At 38.0% G+C, this 23,749-nt stretch overlaps 1 protein-coding gene across 11 annotated transcripts in view; it reads left to right on the forward strand.

Moving 5' to 3' along the window:
- Positions 1 to 23,749, forward strand: part of PPP1R12B (protein phosphatase 1 regulatory subunit 12B) — a 126,923-nt gene that overhangs the window by 57,888 nt on the left and 45,286 nt on the right. For all 11 annotated transcript variants that reach the window (XR_014174928.1, XM_081947509.1, XM_081947514.1 and 8 more), the window contains 5 exons: positions 3,222 to 3,312; positions 3,977 to 4,174; positions 6,046 to 6,229; positions 7,147 to 7,259; positions 8,572 to 8,613. Coding sequence is in view for 10 of the 11 variants with exons in the window: in XM_081947509.1 (XP_081803635.1) it covers positions 3,222 to 3,312; positions 3,977 to 4,174; positions 6,046 to 6,229; positions 7,147 to 7,259; positions 8,572 to 8,613 (628 nt within the window). In the remaining variant the exon portion in view is untranslated. The remainder of the gene's footprint in view (positions 1 to 3,221; positions 3,313 to 3,976; positions 4,175 to 6,045; positions 6,230 to 7,146; positions 7,260 to 8,571; positions 8,614 to 23,749) is intronic.

Raw genomic sequence — 23,749 nt, forward strand, 5'->3', positions numbered from 1 at the left:
GTACCACCACACTCTCTACAACCTTCGCTAAGAAAGGAAGGTTGGAGACTGGACGATAATTGACTAGGTCCGTTGGGTCCAGGGAAGGCTTCTTGAGCAGGGGCCTCACCACCGCCTCTTTCAAGGTGGCCGGTAGAGACCCCTCACCCAACGAGGCGTTCACTAGGCCCAGGAGCCAGTCGCGCGTAACCTCCCAGGATGCCAGTACAAGCCAGGAGGGACACGGGTCCAATAAACATGTGGTGGGTCGCAGACGTCCACGCAACCTGTCCAAATCCTCGATGGCAACCGAGTCAAACTCCTCCCAAAGCGGTCCCTCAAGACTTGCCACGGGCGTCTCTACTGAGCCACTGAAAGGGGCCCATCCCATCCGGATTTGAGCGACTTTGTCCTGTAGATATTTCCCAAACTCCTCTGCTCTGCCCTGTAAAGGGGCTTCCCGCAGTCTCTCAAACAAGAGGGAGCGAGTCACCCGAAACAGGGCGGCAGGGCGGTTATCTGCGGACGCAATAAGAGCGGCGCAATGTTGACGTTTGGCCGCTCTTAATGCCACAAGGTACGTCCTCAAATAGGCTCGTGCCTGTGCTCGGTCAAATTCGGAACGGGAGGATCTCCAACGACTCTCTAGGCGTCTCTTGTGGCGTTTCATCACCCTTAGCTCCTCGGTAAACCAAGGGGCCAGGGTGGTTCGTCGCCGCAGGAGAGGCCGCAAAGGCGCCACCCGGTCTAGGGCCCCGGTAGTCGCACTATTCCATGCGTCTACCAGGTCCTCCACTCGGGGGCGGGTCAGGTCCACAGGAGGTGGCCCAAGCTCCGTCTGGAACCTATCTGGTTCCATCAGGCGCTTGGGGCGGAACCATCTAATACCTTCCAGTTCCGCCTCCTCGCGGCGGGGGGTAGCACCAGGGAAGTCCAGCCGGAGAAGTGAGTGATCCGACCATGACAGGGGAATAATGGCTGGATCCCCTATTCCCAGATCACTCATCCACTGGCCAGAGACAAAGACAAGATCCAGCGTGTGGCCTCCCTCGTGAGTAGGGCCCTGAATTAACTGGGTCAGGTCCATGGCTGTCATGGAAGCCATGAACTCCCGAACCCCCTCAGATGCTTCTCCCATCGACGGCAGATTAAAATCCCCCATCACTAAAAGTTTGGGGGTCTCAACCGCCACCGATGAGATCAGCTCAAGGAGTTCAGGCAGGGCCGCTGACGTATAGCGAGGAGCCAGGTATACTATCAGCAGGCCCAACTGCCTCCCTGGGCCCCATCTCACGACAAGGGACTCACACCCGGATGTCTAACAGCCATGTTACTAATATAACAGCTGCAGTGATTCACTTAATAACTGTGGCAAGAAAGGTCATAAAACGGAGCAAACCTCATTTAACTGTCTCGCTCAGCAACAGAAATTTTGGGCTCAATTGTGTTCGTATGTTGAGGACCACCTATATACTCTTTTCCCATAAGCTCCAACAATTATTACGTTTTCCTTTTAATATCTCAGTTTCTGTGTCATGACTAACCTTTATTTTGGTGGGTGCTCTGAAAAAGAAGGCGGTGATCTATTTGAAAACTTGAATGTCAATATTTATTCAAAAAATTAAGTGCAAGACACTGTTGAAACAAGATACAATAATTTCTACACTATTTTCCTAGTAGTAGTGATAAGATATAATTATGTTTAAAAAAACAGGAAAGAAACTTGGAGCAAGGAAAAATTAGGCCAAGGATTCAAGCCTTTGTCACATAATGGATTTACATGCAGTAATGATCTTTATATAGTCAAATATCCCAAAATATGCCATTATAAGAAATCAATAATGTACCCTCTTGATTCAAATATACTGTACCTAACATAAAAGGAAGCAAAACACAACGGGACAAAATACCAATATATAGAGTTTCCAATTTATGTTTTTGCTAAATTAAAGTAGATTAGCAATTTTTATTAAATTCCACCCCCCTCCCCATCTATAGCTAAAACATAGCTCATGTATACTTTTTCAATTTAATTTAATTCAAGGTGAATCAAAATTATATATTATCAATCAATTCTTAAAATTCTGTATCAATTTTAAGGAAGCTGTAGTGGTTAAGGCATCCGGAAACTCTGAATTCCAGCCGCACCTTAGGCACAAATCCACCTGGGTGTCTTTGGGCAAGTCACTTTCTCAGTTCTAGGAAACAGACAATGACAAATCATTTCCAAAGTCTTATCAGGAAAACTGCAGGGCTAGTCTAAGCAGTTGCCTGGAATCAACAATGGCTTGTATTGACAGTGTATTATATCACAGGCGTGGCCCGGGTATGAAAGGCTTTGATGGTGTTTGCGGCATTCCATTTTCTCTCTTGCAGTTTTCTTAGTCTTTGAATGTATTCTTTATAAACCACATTTTTAACTTGTCTGTGCTTGAGGCTATCCAATTGTAAAATGCCCAGACACTTGTAGGCTTCATCATGATGGCTCCTGATGGTGTGGCCATTTGGCATTTCAATTCCATTACTGTTTGTAATTTTATCCTGCTTTATTATACTGTAGTGAATCTCTAGGCCAGTGATGGCGAACCTTTTTTTTATGGTGTGCCAAAATTGTGCGTGCGCGCTATTGCACGTGCATTCATACCCACATCAATTCAATCCTCCCCGCCTACCAGCGCCTGCGCGCATGATATCGCCCCCTCGCCCATGTGTGCACAACCACTCCCCAGGTTCTGGAGGCTTTCCTGAAACCTGGGGAGGGCAAAAATGGCTTTCCCCAGCCTTCCAGAAGGCCGAAAATCAGTTGGCCAGTGTGTGCATGCACACTGGAGTTGACTGCTGGCATGCCAGCAAATGTGGTTCCGCATGCCACCTCTAGGCCCTAGGCCAAAGTCCATTGCGGTATGTCTGCTAAAACTTCTTAGTGTTTGTCAATGACTGGATTCTGATTCCTGATTTTGCGTATGTTTATTGTAGCAGCCCATCAAGATTATCTCCTTGTTATACTTTTATGTATAGAATTACATGCAGGTTACTTAAAAAAATTAGCGTATCTATTTATTCCTTCTAATTATACAAACTCAGTAATTAAATTGCCCATATGTTTTATTTTCAACATAAGGTACCCCTCTTTACACCCTGCAGCAGATGAAAAACTCAACTGTTTGAATAAGCAGAAATTCTTATTTGCATAAGCTACTTTTCTGTTTAAAGGGTTTTTTTAAAAAATTATTATATTTTAGGTCCTATCTGACACCTGTAAGGGATGAAGAAGCAGAATCTCTAAGGAAAGCTCGGTCTAGGCAAGCTCGTCAGACTCGCAGATCTACCCAGGTGAGAAATATAACTTCTACAGAAGAAGGTAATATGATCTCTAAATTATTTAACTTGTCCTGCATAGTTTTTTCTCTTAATCCACTCCAGAATGGAACATTTCTTATACATCTTTGGCCATTAAAAGACCTGCTTTAAATAAATTTATATTATTTCTCAAAATTTATATCTATTTTCAAGAAAGACTATTATTAACAAGTTATAAGTGATAATGAAATTGTTATTTTTATAAAGCTAATTATTTTTCATCAGAGAAGAAATATTTATTTGCCATTACTTCATATTTGGAAATGCTATATTTAATGGATAATTAAGTTAGCATACTTTGAAGTACTCATTCCTAACTTTGAGTTTACTAATTATCAGACCATCACTTGATTAGAACTTTACCAAGCTTATTGACTATGGGAAGAATAATTTATGATGGGATTTTTATTAATTGTAAAGTAGTGATCCCCAATTTTTTTGGCACCAGGGGCTGGTTTCGTGGAAGACATTTTTCCATGGATCAGGGTGGCGGTTGTTATTTTGGTTTTGCTTGCTCACCTGCCATTCACCTCCAGCTGTGCAGCCCAGTTTCTAATAGGCTACAGACGGGTACTGGGGGTTGGGGACCCACGCTATAAAGAGACACCACATTAACAAGGACTGTCTTATTTCCCAGGGTATAACACTTACAGACCTGCAGGAGGCAGAGAGAACGTTTAGCCAGTCTCGTGCAGAGCGGTTTACTCAGGAACAGCCTAGTGAAAGGTCAGACCGCCTCAGAACAAGTGAGGGAAGTGGTGGAAAACAAGAAGATATTGCCAGAAGAGAATCCAGGGAGGTCAACGCACCATGGACTAGAAACTTGGATGAAGAGGCAAGTAAAGCCATACATAAAACCTCCCCCCCCCCAAAAAAAAATATGGCATTTGATGAGTAACAGATTTGAATTTGAAGGGGAAAGTATGTATTTAATTTGTATCCCGTCTTTTTTACAAGATGGTTATTAAAAGAAATACCATGTTTCCCCGAAAATGTGACCTGTCCTGAAACTAATGCCTTGCCACATCTTTCGTGTGGGCAAAAACATAAACCCACCCCCAAAAATAAGCCTCCTGGACAACCACCCCTCCGTTCACCGACCTAGCAGTATTCTGAAGGTGCCAAGCCGGGGGGGGGGGGGGGGGCGTAAAGGCACTAACATTGCTTGGTGCCTTCGGGATACCGCTAGGTTGGGGAGTGGTGTTCTGCCTGGCCGGGGGGGGGTTGCCGGGCGATTGCTCCCTTGCGAATGGGCTCCCGAAGAGCCAGGCACAGCCTCAAGGGGGAAGCAGCCATGAGGTGACCACACTCACGAGCAGCCACCCGGCAAACCCCCTGTCCAGCTGGGCAGAGCACCATTCACTGACCTAGGGGGTATCCCTAAGGCGCCAAGCCATGTGGTGCTCTGCCCACCCCACAGCTCCTGCGGCTTGGTACATTAGGGATACCCCCTAGGTCAGTGCATGGAGCTCTGCCCGGTTGGAGAGGGGGGTTGCGCGAGTGCCTGTTCCGCCCCCAGCAAGCATGCCTCACCATGCCCTGGCCCAGCCGCCGGCGCGCTCTTAGCATAACTTCTTCTCCAGCTTCCAAACTCCAAAACTTGTCTGCCGAGTCTTCCAGCAGCGGCCGCTCTAGGAGTGCTCTCTATGGTTGTGGGCCGGCTGCCGGACAGAGAATCTTCCGGACAGAGAGTCTTCCAGCAGCCATAGAGCACATTCCTAGAGCGGCCGCTGCTGGAAGACTCGGCAGATGAGTTTTGGAGTTTGGAAGCCGGAGAAGAAGATATGCTCGGAGCGCAGCAGCAGCAGCGCCCTGGCCCTGCAGGGAGAGTTTGGCCAGGGCATGGTGAGGCTGGGAGGCATGCTTGCTAGGGGCAGAACAGGCGCTCGCGCAACCCCCTTCTCCAGCCAGGCAGAGCTCCATGCACTGACCTAGGGGATATCCCGAATGTGCCAAGCCACGGGAGCTGGGGAGCAGGCAGAGTACCACGTGCCTTTGCTGTGCCCAGCTCTTCGGAAGCCCGTTCGCAAGGGAACAGCTGCCCGGCAACCCCAAAACAATAAGCCCACCTCCTATAATAAGCCGAAGGCCATATTTTGTGGGGCAAAAGAAAATAAGACCCTGTCTTATTTTGGGTGAAACACGGTAGCTGTTCACTTCTGTAATGTTTGTCTTTATTTTTATACCATAGCAATGGATCTTTGTGAAGACATATACACCTTAAATCAGCAGATTTGATTATACTGGTATTCAGAATGACTCGACAATCTGTCCAAATATAACTTGTTGAAACAAATCTGTCTTTGCAGTGTTGACATTTTATTTCAAGGGCAGGGCCAGATGTCAGAACTTGATAAATACCTTTTAAATGTCATTAAATGGCTTCTGCAGAAGAAGTGAACAATAATTATTATAATTTAAGAGTTCTGCCAGATCAGAGGAAAGTCAGCCAGGTGCTTATGGGAAACCCGGAAGTAGACAATGGGTATAATAGTACCCTCTTAACTTATATTATAATATCAAACCAGCTCTGATGCTAGAAATGACATATAGCCATCAAAACTATTAATATTTTCTTCCATGAATGTATCTTATCCCCTTTTAATGTCAGCCAAGGCCCATTTTTGCTTTTTGGAGGATAAAGTTCTAGTTAACCAATTTTATTTATATCACAAGTAATTTTATATATTTCTGCCTTGCCTCCAGTCTTCTGGTCTTCGATTGAGATACCTAGCACAACAAGACAAACCTACAACTGCTGTCTCTCCTTCATTAACTTCCAGTCTTTATTCAAGTTCTCACATGCCCAAGACAAGTAGATTTGCATCTTCTGATTCATTAAGCTCAGCAGATTACCAAAGCACATCAGCTGGCAACATGGAGAAAAATGGTATTTACTTCTTATATTGCTGTATTTTATAACTGTTTGAATTGATGCCTATATGAGAGACATATTAAATATACCAGCCCATCAGTGAGGGGAGGGGATACCTTTCTTCAAGTGTTTTTTTACAATTATTTGGGGTAAATCTTGCACCTTTTCTTTGGGAAGAGTAGTAATTCTTCTCCATCTCTGTTTTTGAATCAGTAATCTCTTGCAATATTTGAATCCACTATAGATAGTTTTCATTTATGATGGCAATTTGGCCAGAATTTCTAAGTAATGCAGTCATAAAGCTTTATGTCATTGCTTAGCAATCCCTTAAGTACCCATTGCTTTTGGTCACTATGCAAGCATCTCCTTGTCCTGCTGCCTTCCAACAACCAAAGTTGGTGGGGGAGCCAGCAGGAAGTTGCAAGTCCCGAGAGGCTTGCCAGCAGGCAGGTAAGTGATTGTCAGGGGGAGAGGGAACAAAAGGTCCATAGGTGGTAGGGAGATGCGACACTGGTACATTAGGGTTTGGAGTGGCTGTTGACAGATGGGAGAAAGTGTCCAAGGGAGTGAGGCACAAGGTGAGTATGGGTGGAGGAAACTTACCCAAGCAACTGGCAATCTTCCTGTCAGCATCCCCATTGGCTTTGCTTGTAGGAAGCCAGCAGGAAAAGATGCAGTCACAGTCAAGTGACTGCAGTTGCCATTGTAAATTTGAATGGTCACTGAACAAATGGTTATTAACTGAGGACTACCTCTATTTGATAGACCCACTGGTGTTTGGTGTTAAACATTTAAATATAGATTGGTATAGATTGGTAGCTGATGAAGCTAAACAAATCTCTCTGCATGAGTATTATCTTGCCTTATTTTGAAAATGGTCCCATGGTTGAATAAATTACTATTTTTTGCTAAAGCTTTGTTCCTTTTAACAGAATACGAAGATCAGGACCTGGATGACAGAACTTCAAACAAGCAGTCAGTAAGAGAGAGACGGCGACCAAAAGAGAGACGGAGAGGCACTGGAATCTCTTTCTTTACAAAGGATGTAGGTATTGTCATTCATACATGAAACCAAAGAATGAAAGATTAAATTCAGATCCACTGGGATGAATAGTGGATGAGATATATAGCCCTACCTAATTGTTAAGGACATAGGGCATTATGTAATTTTAAAATGGAAACAAAAGACCTTCAGTGTATGTAAGTGAAATTATAATTGTTACAATGTTTATTCTAACGGTAGGAATGAAATTGATTAAAAAACAAAACAAGATGCCAAATGTTTGGTTACTGTGTACAAGCCTAATTAAAATAACAATATAGTACTGTTGAATGCATATTTAAGTAAGTAATTGATTCACAAGAGCTTTATTTATTATTTATTTATTTATTTATTAGCGCTTATAGACCGCCCCCTCTCCCAAAAGGGACTCGGGGCGGTGTACAGTCCGAAGCAAAAATACAACAAGTTACAATTATTAAATAAATAGATACATATATATGTATATGTGAGGAGGATAAAAGATATGCCAAACTGTACAGCTAAATAAATAAATCAGAATATACAAAACTTAAAATCCCAATATCCTGTAAAATTAAATTTAAAAGAGATTTTGCTGCAAATTAATCTGTCAAACTTTTAAATGTTCATTGCAGTCATGTATTTGTACTGTTTTGCCCATCATCTTATCTAGAATATAGCTAAATCAATGGTTCCTTAGCTGAACTACTGGGTATAATGCTCAAATTCTTTGCAATCTCCTGAGAACCCAAGATGAATTTTGAAAAGGTTTTGTCAAATTTCTCTAGCTGGTTTAAAAGCTTATGAACTATTTAATATGTTGTTGCACATCAGTAACCACCAACAAGTCCCAGAAATTACTATCATCCAACTCACAGTGTGGAGAAATAGAAACATGTTAGAATGAAACTTATAGGGTAATGGGTAATGAAACAACTGTTCAAATGAGTAATGAAACAAGACCTTGCAGATTGATAGCATGTTGCTACTAATTTATGATAAGAGATACAGGGATAAGGTATATCTAGCAACTGTTCCAAATATTCTTCAGAGAGCTTTTTCTAAAAATAATTTTCATTGTGTTTTAAACACATTTTGCAATCAACTAACTTACAATTTATCTGGAGATTCATGTTCAAACATTCAAATAATTTCAAGGCTTTAATTAATATTACTTACCAGACGTTTTTCTGGTTTATTCTGGTATACTATTGTCTAAATAATATAAAAATGAGTATTGTCTGCCTCGGTAAGTTTCTTTGAGTACATTTTTAGTTAGCCCATGAAGAAAACTCATTTATTTGAAATGTTTATGGTTTGTATGTTTATTTTGTAGGATGAAGAAATAGATGGTACTGAAGAAGTAATGGAGGACAAGGTAAACAAAGAGACATAGCTAGATATTTGTTCATGAGCTGTATCACGTGAAATTTTGCTTCCAAGACTGTTTTTTCAACTCATTTATATTTTAAAAGAAACAGATTTGATTTTAAATCATTTTCAGTACATTTTGGATTATTTTTCTGTCCATTGTAATAGGTATTGTCTTCTTACCCTTCTATAATAATGATGATCATTGGTATTTATATTTGTTTCTTACTAAACTGTAGCTTATTAGCTTGATATGTAATAAGCTTGATATGTAATAATTATGAAGGCAGAGGCAATGGAGAAAGTTGCTGAGAACATAAAAAAGCAAGGCAGAGTCTTTGGAATAAGACTTCAGTGCTTATGAAAATAAATACAACATGTTTTATTTTTTGCTCAGCCACACATGGATGAATTATGATATAACTGAAATGGCCACACCATAAATCAGATTTATGCTTTTGCCAAAACCAGAAATGGCAAAATAACTGGAGTAGAATACAAAAAACATTTTCTATATATAAATTATTAAGAAACCCAATGTATAGAAAATAAGGTAGTTTTTCATTTTTCAACCTGAAGTGATATGTGAACTAAGAAAAATATCAAATAATCTTTCCTAGACCAATATGTGGTACACTTTATGGATGCTTTCTGCAACATAAAGTGAGTTAACTATGTACATAGGATTTTTCTACTTCTGTAAAATTTCATCCAAGTTGATTAACAATGCAGAACAGTTAGAACCCTGAGAAAGTAGGCAAAATTTTAATTCTTTTTTTCAATTGGCTTTGTCAGCCTTTTATTAGTCAAATTTGATTTTTTTTATTGTCCAAATTTTATTGATTTTAAAAGTTTTACAAGAAAAAGGGGTTAAAGGGTTATAGAACATTTTGACAGCTACATTGTGCGGGGGGGGAAAGCCCCGCCAGGTCTCGCAACTTTTACAAAAAAAATAGAAAATTATCAACATTTACATAGGTATTAGCAGTTTTAAGTTTAACACAAAATCATCAGTATGTTTCATTTTGTTTTGTATCACTTCCATAAAGGTACATTGTAACAACATTTGCAATAATGTTTCAAATCACTTTTGTGATCTGAGTCTTCTAGTTGTCGCATCCTCCCCCCCGTCCACTGGCAGAGCTTCAGCCCCTCCCTCCTTTGTTTCTTGTATAACATCCCCCATGTCATCTAAGAGAGCACTGTGTTTTTTAGTGAAAGCCTCTGCTTCCGCAACTGTGTTGATTCTAATTCTACTGCCCTCCCAAAAAACCAACATGCCTTCTGGTAACAGCCATCTAAACCAAACCCCATTATTGTATAATTTTTTTGCTAAGAAGGAATATTTCCTTCTCTTATCTCTTACTTTATTTGGGATCTGTTTAAGAATGGTTATTTCATCCTTATATTTTAATGGTCCTCCCCTTTGAGCTCCTAGAACCTCATCTCTTGTGGTTTTTCTAAGAAATTTAACATGAACTTCCCTTGGAACATTATGTGTTCTTGCATAGGCTGAATTAATCCTATAAATCAGGTCAATATCCCACCAAAGCTGTTGTTTGTCTCTGTTAATATATACTGCTAACATTGTGGTCATAATCTCCTTAAAATCTTCATTCTCAACTTCTGGCAATTTTTGGAACCTAAGGAAAAAAGACATCCTTTCAAATTCCATTTTAGCACATGGTTCTCAAATTCTACGTTCCCCCTTTGGATTGTCTCCAGGTCATCTCTCATCCCAACCGCACCCTCCTCCAGTGTACCTATCCTCTGTTCATTCCGTGTGGTTTGTTGTTTCGTCTCTCTGAGCTGATCATTTAAGTCCTGCAGTTGTTTTTTCATTTCGTCCTGTCCCTTTAAGATGGATTGAAGCATCTGATGAATGGACAAATCCTTTGAACTCTCCTCAGAGGCTTTAGGTCAGCGATGGCGAACCTTTTTTGGCTCACGTGCCACAAGTGGGGGGAGCGCAGGGGGGTCATGTGCGGGCGTGCCGCATGTGCGTACAACAGGCGCAAACCACCCCATTTTTACATGCTTTTTTCACCCTCCTCAGGCTCTAGAGGCTTTATAGGAGCCTGAGGAATGTGAAAAGAGTCTCCCCCGCCACCCCGGAGGCCTTCCGGAGGCTTCAGGGATCATCCGGAGGCTTCCCTGATGTCTTCGGAGCGCTTAAAACAACCCTCCGAGCAAACTGGAAGTGACTTCCGGTTTGCTCGGAGGGTCATTTTAAGTGTTCCGAAGGCTCCAGGGACGGTCCGGAGGCTTCCCTGACGTCTTCGGAGCGTTTAAAACGACCCTCCAAGCAAACCGGAAGTCACTTCCGGTTTGCTCGGAGGGTCATTTTGAGCGCTCCGAGGGCTTCAGTGACCGTCCGGAGGCTTCCATGAAGCCTTCGGAATGCTTAAAACAACTCTCCGAGCAAACAGGAGTCATTTCCAGTTTGCTCGGAGGGTCATTTTAAGCGTCCCGAAGGCTTCAGGAAGGCTTCAGAAGCGTCCCGAAGGCTTCCGGAGGGCCTCCGGGGGGGGGGGAGGCTCTTTTGGCCCTCCCCAGGCTCTTATAAAGCCTCTGGAGCCTGGGAGGGCAAAAATGGCTTTTAAAAACGGTGAACTTAGCTGACTAGCGCGCCCATGCACGCTGGCCAGCTGACAGGGCAGCACCTCGTGTGCCCTCACAAATGGCTCCGTTCCCGAACTTCCAGTTTGCTCATTGGGCCATTTTTTGTGCTCCGGAGGCTTCAGGGAAGCTTCTGAAGCCTCCAGAGGGCCTTCCGGGGGACAGGAGAGGTTGTTTTTGCCTTCCCCAGGTTCCTATAAAGCCTCTGAAGCCTGGGGAGGGTGAAAAAAGCATGCAAAAAATGGAGAGGGGGAAGGCCTGTAATGCGCGCATGCACACGGGGGTGTCATGCATTGCATTATGGGTGCAGTACGCCTGCGCATGACCCCCTTGCACTCCCCCCGCTTATGGCACGCGAGCCAAAAGTTCGCCAGGGCTGGTATAGGGTCTTCTGCTTGAGCAAGGGTTTAGACTAGAAGACCGCCAAGGTCCCTTCCAACTCTTTTATTCTGTTATAGATTGTTTTAAGATTATATAGTAACTTCAACTTTTTATTCAGTTCTTTTGCATTTTTACATTAGCCATAAATTCTGAGAGAATTTAGAATAGTTTTAATCAAATATGAGACTTTGAAAATGTATAATAAATATAGAAATATTTCAAATTCATACTATAAATACAGAAGAAGCACATTTTACTGTGGAAAGTGTTAGTTTTCTGAATGTGATGTATCTGTAAGATGCAATGGTCTTAATTATTTTAAATAATGCTATATTGAATTACTACCTGAAATTACTAATATCTGGAACACTAAAATATGGAAAATGTTCTTGATTCAGGAGCAATACTAGAAAAACATATCTGTAAGTTTTATGCAGTAGAACATTCATTCACAGTAAGCAGACTTATTGCAATGAGAATGAGGTTAGACTACACAATGTTGGGGACTAGCTATATGAACTAGTCTTTTTCTGTGAGTATGGGATTCTCCTATTGCATTTATTTGTTTCTGAGGGAGTTTTGATTTAGGAAGGAATGTTGATTGTAATTGGTCTGCATCCTGAGCGAATGTTGGTATGATGCATATATATTTGTGTTGTGAATTGTAGGTAACAATATATTAACTTGCAAGGTTGTATCTAAGTTAGAGATCACAGTTTTCATAGAGTATCATGAGTAGGTATAGGCCTTGATTGCACTTTTGGCTTACCAAAACTGTATGTCCTTAACTATTAACAGAAAATACTGCATATGGCATGAGTACAAGTGGACTTGAAATTTAATTACTAGATGTTATAAGAGCAGTGTTTGATTGAATTAAAGATATACAAAAATAAATGGAATGCAGAGTGGTTCAGATTGGAAAACAGGGTATGCAATAATATGTAGACATTGTGAACAACGATGGAAAACAAAGCAAACCTTGCAAAGATGGAGAAGTAGAATATTTGCCATTTGTATAAATTAGTTTTAGCTGTGTTTTATTGTATTTTTCTTATTTGATGCTTTTAATTTATTTGCCTTTTTGTTTCTTACCCCTTTTCCACACTCTGCATCCATAACTTACATCAAAAGGGAATTGCATGAATGGTATGCAGTTTTGTGAAAAAATTACATGGATAATCTATGAAGTCACCACTAGTTGAGTTTCACTGGGAGGAAATTGTATTGTTTGTGCAAGTATATACAATATTGTTTTCTTTTTAATTTCACATTTCCCTGGGGAAAGAAAATTAAACTTCCGTTTTCATTAAAGAGCCCTGCTTAAATCCTTCCAATTCTCAATCCCAGGGCTACTTCTGCTGATCTGTGTGGTATCTGTTTCTCATTTCTTTGCTTTATTATCAGAAACTTAGTTGCTCTCAAGAGCAATGACTTTATTAGGCCTATGTTCTCCTTTCTGTTTTCTGAGATATTGACTACCTAATATGGTGAGGTATGCCCCTGTCTATTGCATGTTGCTCTCACGCCATAAAATTTACTTAGTAGTTGCATTTAGCAGAATTTCTTGTCCTTGATTTGGAAGAAGGGCTATTTAAATAGTGATGTATTATAGTTTTAACTGCTTCAGTGAATATATGGATTCTGATGCTTCTCTCTCTCTCTCTCCCTCTCTCTCTCTCTCTCTCTCTCTCTCTCCCTCCCTCCCTCCCTCTCTCTCTCTCTCTTTCTTCTGCATGTTTTATTTCCTAGAACAATGCAGTGATACTGGATAACTTTCACATCCCTAGAAGGGTAGAGTAAAGATAATTTTAGGTAGCTAATATAAAACAATTATTGAATTATGATTGGACATGGGGAGAAGCTTCAACTATAATAGCGTTACAATCAGAAATTATCTGGGGCATTAAAATGTTATTGAAAGGTTTTTGGCAAATCTTTTTTCCTGTAATACACTATTGGTAGGATATCAGACTACATCTCTTAGTATATCCATTTTGTCATATTTTGAGAGGAATATAGTCACCAAGTGACTGTCAAAGTCTTAATTTGAATTTACTCCCTGCTTTGCCTGTACAACCAAACTATAGGCTTGCCTAGGAAAATCTGTTGCTATTTTTACAGGGTTCCCGCAGTCTTTTCTTTGAGCTTTGTTCCTCATTTTGCTACACAAGCACTGCAAATTTGACAATTCAAGTGATATAGAAGTAAAAAATGAAATATTAGAAGTACGTAGTGCATTTATTTCAATCATTTGAAGACAGCAAAGTCCACATTCTGTAGGAGAGGACCACTGGTTTGAAAGAGGGTCAAAGAGGCCATCTGAATTAAAATTGAATAGCCCTACCTCAACAGAGGAGGAAGGATATGACACCACCCATTTCCTGTCTACAACCCATTTGCACTCTGATTCAGGTGATCCTGAGTATAAATCCCCAAGTGGACTCAAAGTTGACCAGATAACTGCTAAGGAATATAAATCCGTCCATTCCCCACCATTCAGTCAGAAGTTTTTTTTAAAGTTTTTTGTTTATTTTCCATTTTTAAAAATATAAACATTTTATCTCTCCTTAAGCAGTGTGTCGGCTCGGTACAACTATTTCCGTGCAACATCCTTCCACAAATTATATACGTTGAACAATTATACTATATGTTACTCTTCATTTCCTTCATAATATATCTTGTAATAAAAATACAGTAATAACATTAAACATGATTATTCTCATCATACTCATGTTATCAGTTGGTATTTTAATCTTATCTCTGCCTTAATGTGTTTTCTATTCTTGTTGTCTTTTTCCTTTATTTCCAATTTCCTTTTTTATTATCTAACTATTGGTAAAATGCTTCCCATATCATATAATAATCAGACTGTTCCTTCTCCTTAATTGCTAGTGTTAGTGTATTCATTTCTGCACATTCTAATATTTTCCTAATCACCTTCTCTTCAGTAGGAATCTCTTTACTTTTCCAATATTGTGCAAATACAATTCTAGCTGCTGTTAATTAAATCTTTATTGAGGAAAATGATCCAAAGCTGCATATCTCTTTGTGTGGCAAAGTATGTGAGCCTCTAGGATTATCAGTTTGAATCAAAGATTCCTACTGAACTTCCAATAGGATTTTATCCAGTTGGCTCAACTGAAATGCTTCCCAAGCAAATCAGCGCCTTAAGGGAATGAGCTATGCTACTAACCTTTTGAAGAGTGATGTCAAAGATCTATTGCTTTGGCTTTGTTATGGTTGCTCTATATCAAGAAAGATAAATAACTATCAGAAAATCAATAGAAACCTCACTCTAATTCAGTACCTTTATCAGGTTTCTTTTTAAAGTTTTTACCCTAGAGTTAAAGTGCTATTAAAGTTTCTAAATAAAGTAGAACATCTTAATTTGTACTAGGAGCTTGTAAAATGGAATCATTACATATGAATTTGATGACTAGTATTATTTATAAATTATAAAAAAAAAATATTAAATATATATTAAAAACCCACCTGTTTAGTTTAGCTGGCCTGGCCTAATCCCAGTTTAGTCCCTCAATTCTGCACTTTTAAATTTTTAGGGGTTGGTTTTAAGTTGATTTTTAATTTTTACCATCCTGTACAGCCTTAAGGTTTAATTAGATTTTAAGTGTATTTATTCTTTGTATACGGTTTTTAATGTGTCTGTACACCGCCCCGAGTCCCTTCGGGGAGAGGGGGCAGTCTATAAATCAAATAAATAAATAAATAAATAAATAAATGTTGTATTGTATGGCAATAGCTGAAGTTAAGTTTTATTTATATTTGCTGTAAACGAAGTCATAAGTCATTTTTTCTGTATACATTGCATATTTATGATATTTGGCCCATGAAAATGTTACATTTCTAAAGAAGAGATGGTCTGAATGAAGAAAGTTAATTTGGTCTTTCAAGTCTGCCAAGAATGGATTTGTTGCCATGATAACTGAATCCATCCACTTCACTACTGGTTATCTCCTCCCTCCCTCCTTCCTCCTTTCCCAGCATTAGAGCTTCTCTAGAAACCTAGGTCTTCACATACTGTAATGTATCCAAATGAGAGTAAATGTGTTTATTTTCTTGACTGTTTATTATATTCCCAGGCGTTTTCCCAATACTAAAATTTAATGCTCTCCTCCCCTGCTTCTTCAAAGTCCAACTTTCACTTCCATACAGTGTCACAGAGAATATTATGGCCCACAGAATTCTGTATTTGTAGAGAATTGTGGGTATAGTCATTTTTTAGTATTCTAATATATTTTCCCAAGACTGTAAATCCCTGCTCTTCCAAATGCCAGCCTGTAGTTTATTTCTTGACTACTTGCTTTACTGCTGATGATTGATCCTAAAAGGCAGAAGCTATTCAAGACTTTGATATTTTCATTGTCAGTTCTAAGACTGCTTGTTCTATCTGTTTTATTAGTTTGGATTTCTTTCTATTTAGCTTCAGTCCAATTTCTTTTACTGTCCTCCTTGATTTTCATTACTAGAGCTTTGAGAACTTTTCATTTTTGGATGTTACCATAATATCTTTAGCATAGTAGAGTTATTGTTTCTTTACATTACTTAGAGAAATAATGTCATAAATTTGTTGCCTATCTCTGCCTTCTTGTGGTCTGTTTTTTTAGTTAGATTTTTTTTTTGCATGGATAATTTATCTGCATGCTAAGGGACTTTATAGAAAGGTATATTTAACTTTCACCAATACCATTTTCCCAACAAATGTAGCATAAAATACACTTTGACAATGTCATCTTGTGTCTCAAGTCACAAAAAACCTACAAAAATTACTTTTGAATTTTAAACACTTTCAATATACTATAATTTTAAAGTCACGGATTTTGCTATAAGTGATCAAATGCTAATATACCAAATGTTCTTCCTTAGTTTCTCTGTATATAATAGTGTTTGAATGAAAAGTGGGCGCTTTAGCATGTATATCTTGGCTTGAAGCCTAGGAAATGGCCTTCAAGTGGGAATGGATCTTCTTTCCTCATTTTTTTTTAGCTTATTGCTATTTTGGTTGCATGTACATACTGTTCTCTTTAGCCACTTATACAGTATTGAAATGAAATTGTTTTCTAAAATTTGCCTTTAAATGTGATTAAAGTCTCAAATGTGCCAAGATTATGGCTTGTGGGGGATGAAAGAAAGTTGTTCTACTTGTGGATTTCTGCCTTTCTGTTTGTCTTCCTAACCAGAATTATGGATAAATTTAACTTGAAACTTGAAACATTGGGCTAACTTTGAAGAAAAATGTGAAATGTCATTTTATTTGACAGTACTAATTCATAGGAATTTACGTGAGCCTTAATTTGTGCAACAAACGGGGGGAAAAACTTGTGAAGACAGATGTCTGAATGGACATGTAAATTCCTATGTATGGAAATGGGATCGTCCCATTACGAGAATTTGCTGCTTGGTGTTAGAGCAGAAGTCATTATTCAGTTCATTGCAGGCAAACAATTTTGCTTGTTTTCTTTTACAGGAAGTAGCTGCATTGTTTTTGCATCAGTTTAGTTTAGACTAGAGCCAATTTATCTCTACCTGACCACACCAAACATTTGCACAATATACAGTCTTCAGTATAAGGTAGAGGGCTTTTCAGTGGCAACTCCCATGCGGTGGAATACTGTCCTCCCAAAATTGCATGCAATCCCTTTTGCAAATCTCTGAAGATTTTCTGTTCTAATGGATATTTAGGAATTAACTACCAGCCAGCTCTGGTTGTTTCTTTTATTTTGTTGTTTCTAGTCTGCAACACTCGGAATAGATTGGGGTAGTTCATAAGTACAAAAAAAAGCTAATTTGCCAGGCATGACTTGTCATCATATGAAAGTTTTTCAAAAGCAGTAGTTCTCTGAAGTAATAGGATTCTGCATGTTAGAGAAGATTAAACAGTAAGATTGAAAGTCGGGGTTGAAATAAGCTGTAGTGTACAATGTTCCTATTCAAAATGCAAGAAACAAGCAATACACTTTATTAGGGTACTACATTCCTTCTTCTATTTTCTTTCTTTCTTTTTTAGCCATTCTTCTCCCTCCAATAATCATGCATCATGTCATGATCACAGACATGGTAGCTCTTCCTTGAACTGTTGCCAATCCCTTCTCCTAAATTTGTTTCTAAAGACTTGTCATAATTTTGCAATCTGTAAAGTGCCTCAGAGTTTACAGACATCTCATGCTTTGTGCAGATTGTGTCACTTTGACTATTAACAAATCCATACATTTCTTTGAAATTAAAGTTAAAGAGGAAATGAATCTTCAATTGAAATACCAAGTGGTTTGTTATTTCCTATAACAGGCTTGTTATAGGAAATAACAAATATTATATAAATTATGGGAATAACATGCTTGTTAAAATTAAAGGAATCAAAGGCCAGTATGGTCTTTGTGTATCTGAAATATAGCAGAAAATGGAGATTGTGTTTATTTAAATGTTATGGTGCATTTTAAACTGAATAGATGACAAGGGGTTCATTTTGCTAGAAATAGCTAAAGTGATTGTTTGTGCTCATGGGTGAAATTATTTAGCTTGGCAATGGGAAAACCCAGATTCAGTATCTTAAGTAAATTTGAGCTCTATTTAGGTATTATGAAATCCACAGTGCTCACTAGGTGAAGGTTTAAGATCACCCTTTGCTGCCTCTCAGATAATAGCATTTTGTATAAATATCTGCAGAATAGATTTCACGCAAGCCAGTTCCCAAAGGCTTTGCAGTATCTGAACAGAACTACTGTGGAAGTAGAATTATAAAGCTACCCTAAGCTGCTTTCTGTTGATTTTCCTTCCATTACACATACTAGCCACATAAAAGAAAAGGGAGCAATCACTGTCTTATTTTTGCTTCTGTTGTGGCTTCTTAATGTTATAAGCAGTGATGCTTCTAATTTTTCTGAATCTCAGAAATGGTTCCTCAAAAGATTGTACTGAGTGGTTATGAATATTGTGAGTTATGACACTGATTAAATTCTTAATATCGAGGCTTTTAAAAACTCTTCTTTATTGAGAGGCAAATGACTAAATTGTTTTGGTTTCATAATAAAATCTAACTGGAGTTCCCAGTTTTCTTTAGTTGACTTACCAGTTTTTTTTAACTTTTCAACATTACTCCTTATCTCTTAATCAGTGACAGAAATGAGCAATAGGTAAAAGAGAAAATAGTGTTATGCTCCTTGATCTACCCTCTAGTCTGGTGCACTGGGATATGTAATTTAACTAACTGGAAGATAATTCTTTCCTTGATTAAATCTTGGATAATTACTGAATTAATTTGAGGCAAGCATGGCATATAGACCATCTGTTATAGAATAGACTGTCTTATAAGATGTTTTGAAAACTAACAGAATATAAGTTTCTTGAAGAAATTGTGGAATTTGAAGTTAGTATAGCTAATACATTGAAATAAATTGTTATGGTCTATTGTACCAGTGTACAGTACTACATTTCTGGTTCACATTAATTTCCAATTACTAAACTAATCTAAAGGAATGATTCACCCTATTACAAAATATTTTCAAAAGGTGACTAATAAATCCCGGAAATGTGAAAAATAAACTACATTTCTAATGAAAATGTTTTGAGAATGAAGAAAGATCGTTATTAATAAGCGATATATCTTTCTGATGGCTCTCATCTCCCTGCAGCGCTCTTGTCGAACTGAAATATTGTTATTTGGTTTGGGAGAATATACCATTTTAGGGACTTGAGTAACTGGAGCTGAAACATAACTTTTTAAAAAAATGTTCTATTAATAGCCATTTTTAGAACAGTGCCAAGATAGATCTTTTATTGTGGCATTCCCATAGAAATTATTAAAATGGGAGAATAGGTTTCTGAGTGCTACTTACAGAGGCAAAATCAGTTGAAGTAATTCTGAACTTGTAGCCAAGTGTCCTTTTTAGTTTTTTCGAAACTTTTAAATTGGAATGTTTGTTTATAATTGGTTGCGTTCAGGATCTTAAAACTGGCTCACAGAACCTGGACCGTGTGATTTGTTTTTCCTTTAAATACAAAGTTCTGCTCTCCCTTCCCACTCTGCTAAGTAGCTAAACTACTGCTGATTATGAATAACTCTATTGTTCTGGTTATATTGGCATAATGTTTAAAAAATGTGTGTGTGTGTGTGTCTATAATTAGGAGATTATTAACTGGAGAGTTAAGCTAGCTTTCCTTCAAAATGGTGTTTGATAGTTTTGTTGGCATCGTAGCTTGCTTTTAATTGCTATCATTTGCAAGCAATTATGAAGGAAAAAGAAAAACATCAGCAAATGTGCATTCAGATTTTTTTTTTTTGAGATATGGGACAATTACATGGATTCACAGAACTCAACCTTCACTAGCAAGTTTAGTGTAAATAGACAATTCTATGAAAATTGCATCCTGCTTTCCCCAAGAAAATGTCTTTTCTTTCTTTATCTTTATTATTGTCATTATTTGTCAGCGTTATTTACATTTTTGTAAACAAGTTTACAAAATTCAAATACATAGACATTTTAACTGATTAATAAAAACAAAATGACTCCTACTACAAAAACTATAAATACAAGATTTAGAATACAAAAAATCAAATATTTAAAATTGATTAATAAAATTAAGGTCACAAGACTTTAAAATTAGAATGGATTAAGCAGCATAAAGCAATAGCAGCCAAAATAATTTTTGTGATGCTCCTAGAGATGTTAACCTTGTAGTCTGGCAGTAAAAAATGAATAAACTCCTCATCAGAACAGGTGGCACTTCTGTTAGTAAGCAGAGTTATGAGGGAAGGGACACTGAAGAACATGTGAGGTACAGTCTCAGTTTCTCCCACTGTCATAGGGCAGGTTTGCCCTGCCAAAAGGGTATTGTTACTCTTCATGAACTGTCCAGCAAAGTAGGAATGACACACCTCTTGTTTATATTTTTGACTTAACATTAGCAGAAAATGTGACAATGATGGTAATTATTCTAATTTCTAATAGGCAGAAGTAAGACTTGAATGTCATATACATATTTTACTTGTAGTTTAATAACAAAGTGTTTTAAAATACTTGTGAAAATTTTAATTTGTAATCTACTTGATTGACTCCAAACATGGTTAAATCAGAATCACTGAATTCATAAGATGGGAATAAGTAATAGCTAACAAGTCTTATTATTTCACCAATTTTACTAAATCTGGATTTATCAAGCAGAATTTGCCTGCTGCTACTGTGTTCTTAATTCTTCAAAAGCAAAGTTGTTGAGTTCACAAAGTGGGGGATTTCAGAATGTTTTCTTCTTACTATAAGTGTGGTGTTCATATGCACCTCTTAGTAAAGTGGTATCCAAACTAATTTAGCAAATATATAACTGTGAGAAATCTGTTTATGAACTGTGCTACTTAGTTTAAACTTGTTCCATATAGAGATATAATTTAATATTGCCTGTGTAAATCTAGTAATCTGTTTCAGTTAATAAGATTTAGTCTATGTATAAGAGACTTTAATTTTCCACTCCTTGTGCCTGACCTACCTAAAGTTGATTCTAAACTGCTAAAAATCTTGTAAAAGCAGCAAGCTCTTCTTACAATTGTATTAAACAATGGCTAGATTTTAGACTGTGCAAACTTGCTGAATTCTGTGGAGACGTTCTACCTTGAAGCTTTCTGGGTTTCTGGAACCGATAGCTTTCTTTCTCATACAAGTAGCAGTCCAAATCCCAAGTTGAAAGTGAATCTATGCCTTTGGCCTTCCTCCAGCATTCCTCACTGAGCAAGTAAGAATTTGGAATGTCAGAAAATAGCAAAAGGGGAGGGAAGATACAAGTGTGTGAAGGCGTTCCTGATTTGGAGGACGGAACAAAACACAGCTTCATCTGGATTGCCCTTTTCTGAAGCAGCATTCCTTCCTTATTTGTACTTTCTCACTGATGATGCAGCTCAGTTCCAGCAATGAAGATCTGCCTCTTAAATGCTGTGGATTAAAAATGTTCTTCATGGAAATCTCCTCCTAGCTGGACAAATGACCAGTCTTTAGGGTTTGTTGTTTTTGTGATCAGATTTCTTTTGTTTTTGGTTATCTAGAAACATCCTGGCTTTGCTGTATGGAAACTGTTGTTTAGGAAGAAATATTTTGGAAAATCTGAGAACTGATTTAGTTTTGACGTTGGCTTTGTATGATTACAGAAGCTCCCTGGTTCTATCTTGCCATGATTAAAGAATTATGGAATACTGCTGACTGTAATATGTTTTTTACGGGCATTATCTGGATACTTAGAAACTTAAAACTTTGAAGAATGGATAAAACACTGTAATTGTCAAAACAGTTTCTTCTTACTTTAGACATCACTATACATCTTCAGCCAGAGACAGAGGAGTACTATCTTATTGCTACTGAAAATTGCCTTGCTACCACCCTGAATGGACCATGTCTTCCTTGTATACCAGGAATAAGGAGTATACTCGAAGCAAAAAGTCTCAGTCTGATTCTCCCCCATCATCTCCTTCCCCGATTGCAAAGACGTTCAGAGTAAGCAGTCACTTAATTTCTATATATTTATTTCAACTTCTAAGGACTTGTCTTAATTACACATTACATATATCTTCCTAAATGTAGTCTCAGTGCATAGTCTGTTTCTGATCTCAAAGTCTTGGAGTACAGGAAAGCCCTAACAAGTCTCTATGATAGAAGGAGACTTCAATGACATGAAACATCTTAATTTGATCTGTAGCTGCTGCCTCCTATTTCTTCATAAAGATCAGGAATTGCGTTAGCTACATATTTTGTACCAGCACATAGTTTTTTTTAAAATAGAAATGAGACAAAACCTGAACAGCTTGTTAAACTGCTGTGTTTCTCAAGTCTAACATATTTAAAAATTTCATTTTAAAGTTTGGAAGTATATTGATGGAATAATATGAAGTGTAATACTCTAAAATAACCTGGATCTCTCATACAACAGTTGTCATTGTTTCATATTATTTCTTCAAATGACAAGAGTCCCATTTGCAAGTAGGCATTATAGAGAAACTTGAGGACTCAAATTCTTCAGACATTTCCTTGAATTGCTCCTTTTCTGTCTCAGAAGTTTAAAAAGAGACAAGGTAATATTAATTGATCAAAACACGATTTCTACTTTATATCCACTAGGGAATACTGAACAGTTTGAAATGTTTCTGTATAGCAATGATCATTACAAACTTCCCACAGAAATGTAGTGTCCACATTGTCTTATTTTTAAAAGAAAAAAACCAGATTAAAGAAATTTTGCTGTGACAAAAATGGGAAAAAGACTGCACTCCTTTAATCTGGAATGTTATGAACTTCGCTCTCCACCAGGAGTGTTCTACTTGTTGTGATGAAAGCTATGGGCTTCCATGATGTTGGGTGAATCAAGGGAGTTTTTGGATACGCTGAATCCCAGATCTTCTCATTTTCCCAAACATCCCCTACAAATTTACTTTAGTGCTAAAATGATGTGGGCAGTTTTCTTTTCATACAGTATAATCACATTATGAAGATTTAAAAACAGTTCTAAAGAATCCAATAAAGGCAAATTAACATCTAATACTTATTTTATAATGTTATGGTGTATGTGTTTACTTCTGTTTGTTTTGCAAACTTGATGGAAAATATGAATTACTTTCTTTAACTTCAAGTCATGAAGAATGTTTCTCTTGGCTAAGAATTTATCTCTGGAGAAAATTTTACAATTGTTAACAATTGTTTTTAAACTTGTAAGGCCACATGTTGTTTTTGCTGTTAGTTAATGTCCCCAGGAATTCCTATCCCACTATTCCTATTACCATGTATTTGTAACCGCTCCGCATTGCTTCTTTGTGCCTCATTAGTAGTTTTCATTACCTCAATCCAGCTTTCTGAAGTGACCTTGCGTTTATTTTCTTCCTGCCTTCTTGTGTCTTATCCCTTTGCAGTCAATTTTCTTGCTGTTGTTCTGACCTCTCTTCTCCCTTCAGTAGCAATACCGAGAGTATTAATATCTTCCAGTTTGAAAAGCAGTGAAACCATGTAAAATGACGGTATCTATATTCTCTATTTAGTTGATGCTTAATGAAGCATTTCTTCTTCTTTCAATTAAGAGGCTCATCAACATTCATTGTTAAGGAAATAAATCAGTCCTTTGTTACGCCAATGGTAAACAACTTAAAAAGACACCCT

The sequence above is a fragment of the Natrix helvetica genome, assembly GCF_964273705.1.
Source record: "Natrix helvetica genome assembly, chromosome: 3".
In the NCBI taxonomy this organism is placed as follows: Eukaryota; Metazoa; Chordata; class Lepidosauria; order Squamata; family Natricidae; genus Natrix; species Natrix helvetica.